The sequence below is a fragment of the Mytilus trossulus genome, chromosome 14 (genome assembly GCF_036588685.1).
Source record: "Mytilus trossulus isolate FHL-02 chromosome 14, PNRI_Mtr1.1.1.hap1, whole genome shotgun sequence".
Lineage (NCBI taxonomy): Eukaryota > Metazoa > Mollusca > Bivalvia > Mytilida > Mytilidae > Mytilus > Mytilus trossulus.
The window spans coordinates 74,924,660-74,937,565 of record NC_086386.1 but is presented as its reverse complement, the minus strand read 5'-3'; the positions used below and the strand labels follow the sequence as shown (position 1 = coordinate 74,937,565).

The 12,906-nt window shown below is 32.0% G+C and overlaps 1 protein-coding gene across 2 annotated transcripts in view; it reads left to right on the top strand.

Annotated features, from left to right (window-relative positions):
- Window positions 1–12,906, top strand: part of LOC134695698 (uncharacterized) — a 44,133-nt gene that overhangs the window by 22,809 nt on the left and 8,418 nt on the right. For both annotated transcript variants that reach the window (XM_063557062.1, XM_063557061.1), the window contains exon 14: window positions 684–1,070. In XM_063557062.1, coding sequence (XP_063413132.1) covers window positions 684–1,070 — 387 coding nt within the window. The remainder of the gene's footprint in view (window positions 1–683; window positions 1,071–12,906) is intronic.

The following is a 12,906-nucleotide window of genomic DNA, read 5'->3' as shown; positions in this document are numbered from 1 at the left end:
AAAAAATACTATTTAAAGTCATAAGAAACCTCAAATAAAAAAAAAAATATGCATGTTTTTTTATAACTCAATGGATAGTTTTCATTATAAAACGTATGTACACATATTTTTTTCTGAAGAAAATTCTTTAATTTATTCATATTTAGAAGAAGTTTACTTTATTTGAATTGCTTCCTTCCAGGAAGCAATTCTCCCGACATATTTTCCATGCAAAGTGACCTCAGTGTGACCCATCTCGTAAAAATCTGGTGATCACAATAAGCATGGATGTCCTTAAAATAAACTATTATCTGAATTTACATGTTAAACACATGCTCAATTTCCATGCTTTTTTGTTTATTTTTCATCAATTGTTGACAAACAGGTGACAATCGTTAAACTTCGGCTTCAAAACACGAACTTAAATTACCTGCCATATTTTCACAACAACACTGACCAATTGAAAAAAAAATTGACGATTATACGAAATTTACACGAAAAAAATGATAAATTCGAGCACGGAAGACTAAGTTTATGATGTTTGTATGCATCGGTTCAAGAATTGGAAGAACATTATTTTTCACGGGTCACTTGTTTCTTTTGACTTTAAGGTAAACTGCTAAATTTGAAATGATCAGATTTAAACAATTTTTTTGATTCTGAGCAAAAAATGTACATTTAAATGAAATTTATTTTTTCTACAGAAAAAGATTGAAATCCTTAAACATATCTCCTTACCAAATCAGTCAAAATTGGAAATCATTCAACCATGTAAAGTAATTAATCCCAGTGTTGGACTAAAAAGTTTATTAAAAAACAATACAAGTATTGGAAACAGGACCCAGAGCAGGAAAACTCTACAAAGTATTTTACCAGCCAATAAGTCAACACAGGGATCTTTTCAAAAGAATTCTACTAAGTCTTTTCCCTTCAATGGTTTACTGACAAAAGGATCTGGTGAGGGGTCTTCTCAGAATGTTCAGATTACCTCAGATTGCAGAAATAGTCCAGAAAGAATATTTTCTGTATGTGTTGAAAGTTTGAAAGGCAGCCCAAATATCAAAATTATACAGCAAGCTGGGGTTGAAAAGGTAAGTGATTATACAAGATTATATGGCACTGGACAACACTGAAGAGTGATAACTCTTTATTAGTTAGTAAAACGTTTTAACTCAATGTGAAATTAAAGCATCTTGTAAACTTGCTAGCAGACAGCACCTCTATTTTTGCTTATTTATTTTGTGTGGAAATAATGATCTATATCAATAATGATAGAATGCATTAAAATATAGCATTTTACCTAAAATAGAGAACGGCTATTCCAGGAAACACTATACCTCTGGAACAGTAAATGAGATTTATTTTCATGAGCAAGCAAGTAAGCTAACCAAAGATGTTACCTTTACAAACAATCTCAAGACATTTGCTGTAAAATTGATTCTTTGATTATGACAGTCTAACTTAAAGAAAAATAAGAACATTTGCTATAAATAACAGCTTCAGAGATCAGGTATCTATATACACTTGTTCTCTCCTGTTTCAAATAACTACACTAAATAAACAAAATGTGTATGCAAAACATATTCATTTTTTAATCGCAAACTATATTTAAAACATCTTTATCTATTTGTATATATATGTTGTGTACAAGTTATCATTTTGTACACTTATAATTTGTACAAAAATATTGTACAAATTATAATTTGTATTTTGACTTTGTACAAATTATAATTTGTATAAAACGTGCCTGTACAAATTACAATTTATACAAAATTTGACCAAAATTCACTTATAACTTGTCATGCTTGTACAACAGTTTTAAATATGCATTTTGGTGAAAAATGCAATTAATTCACATGATAGAATTGTAATTAACTGACCACACACTAAACCTTATTAACAAAATACACCATTTATAAATAAATGTGGTGTATTTACTGTCTTCTAATTGGTTAAAATTATTAGTTTTATTTTCAATGTTGTCAATTTTGATGGCGACACGCCCACTCTGACGTTGTATATTCATACGCCAACATGTGTGAACATTGTTATTGTTAATATAAATAATATAAAATGTTCTTTGAGCCTTATTTTTGATAGAAATTTATTTATAATGAATGGAAATAATTTATTTTGAGTTAATTGAGCCATAAAACTAATTTTTGACTCTTCACATTCTGCGAAGCTGATTATGTAAAATGTGAAGAGTCAAAAATTAGTTTTATGGTTCAATTAAATCAAAATAAATTATTGCCATTCATTATAGTCAAAAATTAGTTTTATGGTTCAATAAATTCAAAATAGATAATGGCCATTCGTTAAATACACAACTACAAAAGGCAGGTTGATCTTCCAAATTTTTTAGAGAAAAAAAAAGTAAACAAATAGAATTTTTTTCAAATTTTTAATATATAAACTTCTTTTTCTTTAAAAACAAAATCATTCAATAGTACTGCTTCATTAGTTCTTATCGTTATTTTGAGGTATCTTTTTTATTCAGAAAAATTGTGTACAGAGTTTTGATGATCATGAAAAGGATATCAAAAGATTTGTTGCCACTTATTCGTTATTTCTAAAAGTCCACGAAAACAATCAAATCTTTCTTTAAGCAATATTTGAAATTGGCACATCAAAAGTTTGGATTACATGACATAATCCGCTTCACTTTTTTTGTGAACTGATTGATGGTTCAATGCCATTGGGTCTGATAATTTTATAATACAACACCAACTAGTTTTCTTATAAAATAAAAGTCCGTCTGTCTGGTCTGCATAAATTTTATTTTGTTTATAAAGTTTACTTTGTCTCAACTGATTTCCGTTAAGTGTTATGCACAGTCATAAAACAAAGATCCTTGTTGAAAAAAAACATTGACAAAAAAACGTTAAAAAAAACAACTGACATATTCCTGACTTTAGCATGAGTCATATTCCTAACCAAATGGGGTGTTTAATCTCTTCTGAGATATTTATTTTGTCTAAAAGTCTGACTGAAGAAGTTAAATACAAATATTTATTCACAGCATCGGTTTATGAGCTTCAACGCTCACTATATGAAAAAGTTAAAATTCCTGTAAAACAGGTCGCTATGGATTTGAGTCAAAAGATGGTTTGCAATACCTGATTCCATAAATCACTAAATCACCTGCTCAAACGAATAATAAAGAACTACTAGTACATTTGAATTTTGTAACTTAGGTGTACTGTATGGTCATTTAGTAGCAATTCAATAATGTCAGTCAGGGGTACTACTTATACAAGTGTATTTTATTTACTTGAAGAAGTAAAAAAAAATATACACATACAAGTAAATTTGTAGGATACTTACACAAGTGAATTTTATTTACTTGTATAGGTAAAAAAAAATTGGCTTAGTTATGTCCCTTAGGCATTCAGAATTTTTTACTTGTATAAGTAAAAAAATCATCCTTTCTTCTTTTCTTGAATTCTTAAGATTTCTTTGCTCTAATAGAATTTTAAATTGTGTACCCTTTACAGATGTCTTTAATAATCATTTAAGTGTAATTTCATGGACAATGAAAGTCCCATTTGTTTGTTATCTTCTTAACACTGCTCATTTACAAGCCCCAAAGGAGCAATTTTTGAAGGCCTTGTGCAAATATACAAGATCTTTGCTCAATCAGTTTCTTTGATGAATTAATGAGATGAAACATTGATCTTTAATGAAAAAATTTGAGCAAACCTGGGAAAAAATTTTAAAGGCATGATTTTACATCTCAAAACTTGAGGATTTTTGTTGGATTGTAAGAAAAATTTACTTATACAAGTAAATTTTTCAGAAAATTAAGGGGAGATTATTCAAACATTATTTATTTACTTATATGTGTATATTTTTTTTCACTTCTTTAAGTAAATAAAATACACTTGTACAAGTAGTACCCCTGACTGAATGTGTATCAATGCTTTTTTCGCCAAAATCCATATGAAAAATTATTGTAGAAGTTATACCGTCTTTTGGTATGTATAGCGCGCATTGATGTATTGTGCGCACCCCCTTTCTGGTCCAAGAAACGAGAGAAAAAAAGTTTCTTGTTCGTATAATACTCCTAGACATTTTCGGAAAAGTTACAGCTCCAAAATCGGCAAACAGGAAGTTTTCGGTAAACAGGAAGTTTTTTAAATGGACACCAATGTTGGAGAATTCCGTACGGAATACTTAATTTATATGAAATTAAAAGTATTCTAACAAATGAATAAGAATTTTAATAGATTGAGATAAATATTTGAATCCAAATTTAATAAATGGTTTGAGTATCAAGGACAAGCTTGAATGTCCAAATTATTGTTCTGATTCAAACAATTTAATAATAATTACGGATCAGTTTAATAATTATAATTAATGTCATTAGTGCTGTAATAAATTGTTAAAATCTCATTGTTTTCATTTTTTGTTTGATGATTCTAGCTGTTAATCCAGATTATCACACCTCAATCAACAGGTCTAATCGATGTCAAAACAATTCAGTGACAGGTTGACCTTGTTCCTAATTAAATTTGTTCAGGTGACAATTATGGGATTATCATGTTTTCAATCATTAATTCTTGAACAGTTTTTAAGAGGGTTTCTTATCGTCGAGTTGCAAGTTGCGAGTTAAGAAAGTCGAGTTGCGAGTTATAAAAGTCGAGTTGCGAGTTATAAAAGTCGAGTTGCGAGTTAAGAAAGTCGAGTTGCGAGTTAAGAAAGTCGAGTTGCAAATTAAGGAAGTCGAGTTGCGAGTTATAAAAGTCGAGTTGCGAGTTACAAAAGTCGAGTTGCGAGTTACGAAAGTCGAGTTGCGAGTTGAGAAAGTCGAGTTGCGAGTTACGAAAGTCGAGTTGCGAGTTACAAAAGTCGAGTTGCGAGTTACGAAAGTCGAGTTGCGAGTTACAAAAGTCGAGTTGCGAGTTACAAAAGTCGAGTTGCGAGTTAGGAAAGTCGAGTTGCGAGTTAGGAAAGTTGAGTTGCGAGTTACGAAAGTCGAGTTGCGAGTTACAACAGTCGAGTTGCGAGTTAAGAAAGTCGAGTTGCGAGTTCAAAAAATATTGGGATTTTGACAAATTTTACGATCGCGATATCGGGAGTCGGGTTAAGGGGTAAAAATCGGGACGATACCGCGAAAATCGGGATAGTTGGCAGGTCTGCATCACAAGTCATTAAACAAAGATATGTGTGTAGACTATCGCTAAATAACGAACGGCCAATGCGTTTGAAGATGAGGATTTGCAACAAACAAATAGAACTTAATGATTTAGAAGAGAATAAAAAAAAACGAATCTATGTTTACTTTTCATATTCCATCCATCATTTTTAAACACGCCGAACATGCGCAGATTTATTTTCATATCTGAATATAACATTCGATCACCTGAAAAAAGCGATCGATCTAAGCATTTACACTTGAAAAAAGATCGATTCAAATAAGATTGATCTTTATAAAACTACATCGATATCTGGAAGTAGACTTTTTAAGACCGATTGAAGATCGATCTTTTCCGTTTTCATTATTCCATCCATCGTTTTGAAAAACGTGTGTTTTGCCGCCAAACATAGGTAGTAATTTCCATGCAATCGTGAGAGATATGTACAATAAAAGTGAATTATGTGCTAAAATAGACAATGTGTTTACTTCTAATTTTTATTCCCAAATTGGCGTAAACTAAGGGGATATTTTGAATCCCAACCTATTCAAGATTTTTATAAATGAATTTTACCGGATGCATTTTATCAAGGATTTGTATAGTTACTATATCCTTGATTCATTCATACACATACATTATACATTTCATTACAAGTTGTCCAGCATGTACAAAGATGATCTGTAGGGAGATATTTTTCAAGGAGATATTTTTCAGTATTTTTGCTAATTTTTCATATCTCTCAAATGAGTGTTGTGTATATTTGAGAATGTGTCTGTACATAGATATTTAGGGAACTACATTTGTATATTATTACAAGTGTAAATGTTACACGAAATCTAAATGAATATAATTATGTTACTTAACAATGATAATTGTAATGATTTTATAGTTCAGGTCCTCTCTTGAATTAAATATATGTGACTTATTAAGGTCTTTCCCCTACGTGAGGAAAGACCTTATTGTTTTTCTAATGTTTTTAAGGTCTTTCCCCTACGTGAGGAAAGACCTTATTGTTTTTCTAATGTTTTTTTTTCTTTTTCTTTTTCTTTTTTTTCTTCCAACATTTGTTTGACAAGGCCTCCTCCCCTTTCTGTTGAAGTTATCAAGACCAAATATGGACCATCGATAGACCTCATCATGAACTTTTACAAGATGAACTTTTGTAGGATTTCATCATCCCCTTTAGAAGTTATCTCCCTTTTATTGATTTTTTTCAACATGGCCCCCCTTAAATGTTTTAAAAGATATCATGACCTTATTTAAACAATAGCTAGATCTTATCATGATATGTTACCATATGAGGCTGCTAAGGATTTCATCATCCCTTATGAGAGTTATGTCCCCTTGAAGCAATTTCTTTCTTTTACATTTTTAGCAAAAAGTATTCAAGACAGAATCGATTTGAAAACGGTAACATGTACAAGAACAGATGGCAATGTTATTGAACATATACAATCATTTTGTTATTAACCCTTATAAGGAGTTATTCCCCTTGAAAAATTGTGAACAGTTTTAGAATTTTTTTATTTTCAGAACCGGAAGTCGTAGAGACTTGGGACCTGCACCAATAATCTGTAATTCATGTGACCTTGAATATGCACCCAAGGTCAAAGGTCACTGAGTGCAAAAAAAAATTACGCTGCAATTTCAAGCTTACATATTAGGAAAACGATAAGACTTTGCTGCATACATACAGCGTATAAAATGTTCCTCTCGACGAGCTCTACATTTTATATTATTAACCGAAAAATGTCCGACCGTCTGTTCAAAAGTAACAACGGGATGATTCTTAAAAATCTAGTATTTTGTGTATATCTTTTTTAAGGTAACAGATATCAACCTACTATATACTGCAAAGATGATCAGTAATTCAAGACCTTCAATTTGAGGTCAATGTTACGTCATGATGCAATTTCACCTTGACCTTCACATTATACTATGACCTTGACATTGTGATCTCTGAAAGGTCAAGTGGTCCTGAGTTGAATGGTGATAGTCCCATGTCTCTACGACTTCCGGTTCTCAAGTTTGGTATTGCATCATATATTTGATGATTAATTGTGACCTTGGTGAACTTTGAAATTGTCCCAATTCTTTTTCTATAATGTTGTCCTTCAACTGTAGATCATTTATCATTTAACAGATTTGAGATATCTATTGTCGTTATAGAGATACTGCAGTTTAAAGTTTTGCGAGCGGAGGCATGTATTTCTGAATCAACAAGAGCTTACCACTTAAAATGTTTAAGAAATTGAAGAGGTTGACATAGTTATATGTTTGACCAAATACCAAAAACATTCCATGGAAAAATACACCAAAAAATCATTTTGAAATTTTCAAGTTTTGCATTGACTTTGTAAGTTTCATAACTTCTATTTATATAGTTGATATTGCATCATTATTTGTACTTTGTCAAATGGGGTCATCTGATATATCAAATTGAAGGTCTAAATAAACTCTACCTAAAAATGAAAATTTTGAACCCCCTTTTCATCCCAGTGGGCAGGGTGGGTTCATTTAGTGCAAACATTCAAATTTCTCAGATGGTAAGGTTGTCGCATATCAAATGAAAGAACATAAAGCGTACATTTCACATTTCAAATTGACGTCTCCCAAAAATGGGTTGGATGGGGTCATTGAGTGCAAAATATAAATTTTCTTTAAAGATAGGGTTGTTGTATATCAAATGAAAGGTCATGATGTGTACATTTAAAATATCAAATTCCCGACCTCAAAAAATTAGTTGGATAGGGTTATTAAGTGCAAAAATCAAACTTTCTAGAAAATGGCGTTGTCGCATATCAAATGAAAGCTCATCTACTCTGTATTACATATATCATACTTCCGATCTCAAAACTGTAGGCGGATGAGGTCATTAAGTGTTAAAAGCGAAAAGTTTGAAAAGGTATGCTTGTCGTATATCAAACGAAAGGTCGTACAAAGTACATAACGAAAACATCACTTTTACAGGAAAGACCTTTCAATTGTTTTACAAACAATTGAGATACTAGTTTTTTCTTTTTTTTCCTTTTTTTCTTCCAACATTTTTTTGACATGCCCGCCTATTGTTTCTGTTGAAGTTATAAGGACCAAATATGGACCATAGATAGACCTCACCAAGATGTATTACCAAATGACCCTGTTAAGGATTTCATCATCCCCTTTAGGAGTTATCTTCCTTTTATTGATTTTTTTCAACATGACTCCCCCTCGTTGGTTTTAAAGATATCATGACCTTAATTTGACACAATGTAGATCTCATAATGATGTATTACCATGTGAGGCTGATTAAGATTTCAGCGTCCCCTATGAGAGTTATATCCCCTTGAAACAATTTCTTTCTTTTGCATTTTTCACATAAAGTATAAGAGATAGAATCGATTTGAAAACGGCAACATGTACATGAACAGATGGCAATGCTAATAAACATGTACACTCGTTTTGTTATTAACCCTTATAAGGAGTTATTCCACTTGAAAAAATGTACATAATTTTAGAAAAACTGTATTTCGAGAACCAGAAGTCGTAGAGACTGGGGACCTTCACCAATAATCTTTAATTCATGTGACCTTTAATATACAATCAAGGTCAAAGGTCACTGAGTGCAAAAAAAAATTACGCTGCAATTTCAAGCTTACATATTAGTAAAACGATAAGACTTTGCTGCATACATATAGCATGTAAATTGTTCCTCTCGACGAGTTCTACATTTTATACAATAAGCCCAATAATGTCCGACCGTCTGTTCAAAAGTTACAACGGGATGATTCTTAAAAGTATAGTATTTTGTGTATATCTTTTAAAAGGTAACATATATCAACCTACTATCAACTGCAAAGATGATCAGTATTTCAAGACCTTCAATTTGAGGTCAATGTCAGGTCATGATGAAATTTCACCTTGACCTTCACAGTATACTATGACCTTGACCTTGTGATATTTGAAAGGTCAAGTGGTCCTGAGTTGAATGGTGGTAGTCCCATGTCTCCACGGCTTCCGGTTCTTAAGTTTGGTATTGCATCATATATTTGATGATTAATTGTGACCTTGGTGAACTTTGAAATTGTCCCATTTCTTTTTCTATAGTGTTGTCCTTTAACTGCAGATTTTTTACCATTTAACAGATTTGAGATATCTATTGTCGTTTTAGAGATAATGCAGTTTGAAATTTTTCGAGCGGCGGCAAGTATTTCTGAAACAACAACAGCTAACCACTTAAAATGTTTAAGAAATTAAAGAGATTGACATAGTTATATGTTTAACCAAATACCAAAAACATTCCATGGAAAAAAAACACCCAAAAATAAATTTGAAATTTTCATGTTTTGCATTGACTTTGTGAGTTTCATAACTTCTATTTATATAGTTGATATTGCATCATTTTTTGCACTTTGTCAAATGGGGTCATCTGATATATCAAATTGAAGGTCTCAATAAACTCTACTTAAAAATGAAAATTTTAAACCTCTTTTTCATCCCAGGTGGAAGGGTGGGGTCATTTAGTGCAAAAATTCAAATTTCTCAGATGGTAAGGTTGTCGCATATCAAATGAAAGAACATAAAGCGTACATTTAAAATTTCAAATTGACGTCCCCCAAAAATTAGTTGGATGGGGTCATTGAGTGCAAAAAAAATAATTTCTTTTACAATAGGGTTGTTGTATATCAAATGAAAGGTCATGATGTGTACATTTGAAATATCAAATTCCCAACCTCCAAAAATTGGTTGGATGGGGTTATTTAGTGCAAAATTTAAACTTTTTAGAACATGGCGTTGTCGCATATCAAATGAAAGCTCATCTACCATGTGTTACATATATCATACTTCCGATCTCAAAAATGTAGGCGGATGAGGTCGTTAAGTGTAAAAAGCGAAAAGTTTCAGAAGGTATGCTTGTCGTATATCAAACGAAAGGTCGTACAAAGAACATAACGAAAACATCACTTTTACAGGAAAGACCTTTCAATTGTTTTACAAACAATTGAGATACTAGTGTTTTTTTTTCTTTTTCTTTTTTTTCTTCCAACATTTGTTTGACAAGGCCTCATCCCCTTTCTGTTGAAGTTATCAAGACCAAATATGGATCATTGATAGACCTCATCATGAACTTTTACCAGATGAACTTTTGTAGGATTTCATCATCCCCTTTAGAAGTTATCTCCCTTTTATTGATTTTTTTCAACATGGCCCCCCTTAAATGTTTTAAAAGATATCATGACCTTATTTGGACAAAAGTTAGATCTCATCATGATGTGTTACCATATGAGACTGCTAAGGATTTCACCATTCCCTATGAGAGTTACGTCCCCTTGAAGCAATTTCTTTCTTTTACATTTTTCTCAAAAAGTATTCAAGATAGAATCGATTTGAAAACGGCAACATGTACAAGACCAAATGGCAATGATAATAAACATATACAATCATTTTGTTGCTAACCCTTATAAGGAGTTATTTCCCTTGAAAAAATATACACAATTTTTGAAAAATTGTATCTCGAGAACCGGAAGTCGTAAAGACTTGGGACCTACACCAATAATCTTAAGTTCATGTGACCTTTAATTTGCACCCAAGGTCAAAGGTCACAAGTGCAAAAAAAAATTACGCTGCAATTTCAAGCTTGCATATTAAGAAAACGATAAGAGTTTGCTGCATACTTACAGTGTATAAAATGTTCCTCTCGACGAGCTCTACATTTTATACACTGAGCTCAAAAGATTCCGACTGTCTGTTTAAAAGTTACGACGGGATGATTCTTAAAAGTATAGTATTGTGTGTATATCTTTTTAAAGGTAACATATATCAACCTACTATAAACTGCAAAGATGATCAGTAGTTCAAGACCTTCAATTTGAGGTCAATGTCAGGTCATGATGAAATTTCACCTTGACCTTCACATTATACTATGACCTTGACCTTGTGACATTTGAAAGGTCAAGTGGTCCTGAGTTGAATGGTGATAGTCCCATGTCTCTACGACTTCCGGTTCTCAAGTTTTGTATTGCATCATATAATTGATGATTAATTGTGACCTTGGTGAACTTTGAAATTGTCCACATTCTTTTTCTATAATGTTGTCCTTCAACTGTAGATCATTTATCATTTAACAGATTTGAGATATCTATTGTCGTTTTAGAGATAATGCAGTTTGAAGTTTTGCGAGCGGAGGCATGTATTTCTGAATCATCAAGAGCTTACCACGAAAAATGTTTTAGAAATTGAAGAGGTTGACATAGTTATGTGTTTGACCAAATACCAAAAACATTCCATGGAAAAAAACACCAAAAAATCAATTTGAAATTTTCATGTTTTGCATTGACTTTGTAAGTTTCATAACTTCTATTTATATAGTTGATATTGCATCATTATTTGCACTTTGTCAAATGGGGTCATCTGATATATCAAATTGAAGGTCTTAATAAACTCTACTTAAAAAATGAAAATTTTAAACCCCTTTTTCATCCCAGGGGGAAGGGTGGGGTCATTTAGTGCAAACATTCAAATTTCTCAGATGGTAAGGTTGTCGCATATCCAATGAAAGAACATAAAGCGTACATTTCAAATTTCAAATTGACGTCCCCCAAAAATTGGTTGGATGGGGTCATTGAGTGCAAAAAATAAATTTTCTTTTACGATAGGGTTGTTGTATATCAAATGAAAGGTCATGATGTATACATTTGAAATATCAAATTCCCAACCTCCAAAAATTGGTTGGATGAGGTTATTAAGTGCAAAAATCAAACTTTTTAAAACATGGCGTTGTCGCATATCAAATGAAAGCTAATCTACCCTTTGTTACATATATCATACTTCCGATCTAAAAAATGTAGGCGGATGAGGTCATTAAGTGTAAAAAGCGAAAAGTTACAGAAGGTATGCTTGTCGTATATCGAACGAAAGGTCGTACAAAGAACATTACGAAAACATCACTTTTACAGGAAAGACCTTTCAATTGTTTTACAAACAATTGAGATACTAGTTTAGAATAATATTTCGTTTCAACGTATAAAATATGGCAGTGGCTGTTTTGTCGACTCCCTTCGGGGCTATTTTACCAGCTCCAGCAGAATAGCGATTTATACAGAGTTTTGCTAATTTGCCGGTTTTAATTAAGTTAAAAATAACTTATAATTGACAATATCAAACATGTGAACACTATATAACTCAAGTTTATACCTACGTGACTCAGTTTAATAAGTTACCAAATACTTTTAAAAAATACTTATGAAATCACGATGTAGCAATAATCATTTTATACTTTCCAATTAAATCTTGCCTGTAAAATGGCGCAAATGTAGTTTTTACAATAGTATCTTTGACAGCTACATTTATAAAATAAAGAATAAAAACGGGGAATGAGTCAAAGAGACAGCAACCAAATCAAAATATACAATTCAACCAAAGGTCATTGGGTCTACAACACAGCGAAAAATCACACACCTAGAGGGAGCCCTGAGCAGGCCCCGAAACACAATATTAGATAGATAAAGAATAGAGACGCCATTCTATGCTGCTAAATATAAAGATGAACCAAAATTAAAACATATACAAGAGCAACAAAGGCTAAAGGTTCCTGACATAGGTCAGACTCAAAAAATGCGGCGGGTTTGAACTGGTTTTATTCATCCCCATCATATATAATTTGCACATCCTCATGTTTGAGTGTCAATGACAAACAATAAATTTTGCGGTCCCTAACGAATCGGTATTGCCCGGCTCTGCAGCTGGCCCAAAAAGCCCACTTTAAACGAAATCTGAAATTTAAAAATAATTAAACTGCAAGCCATCTGCT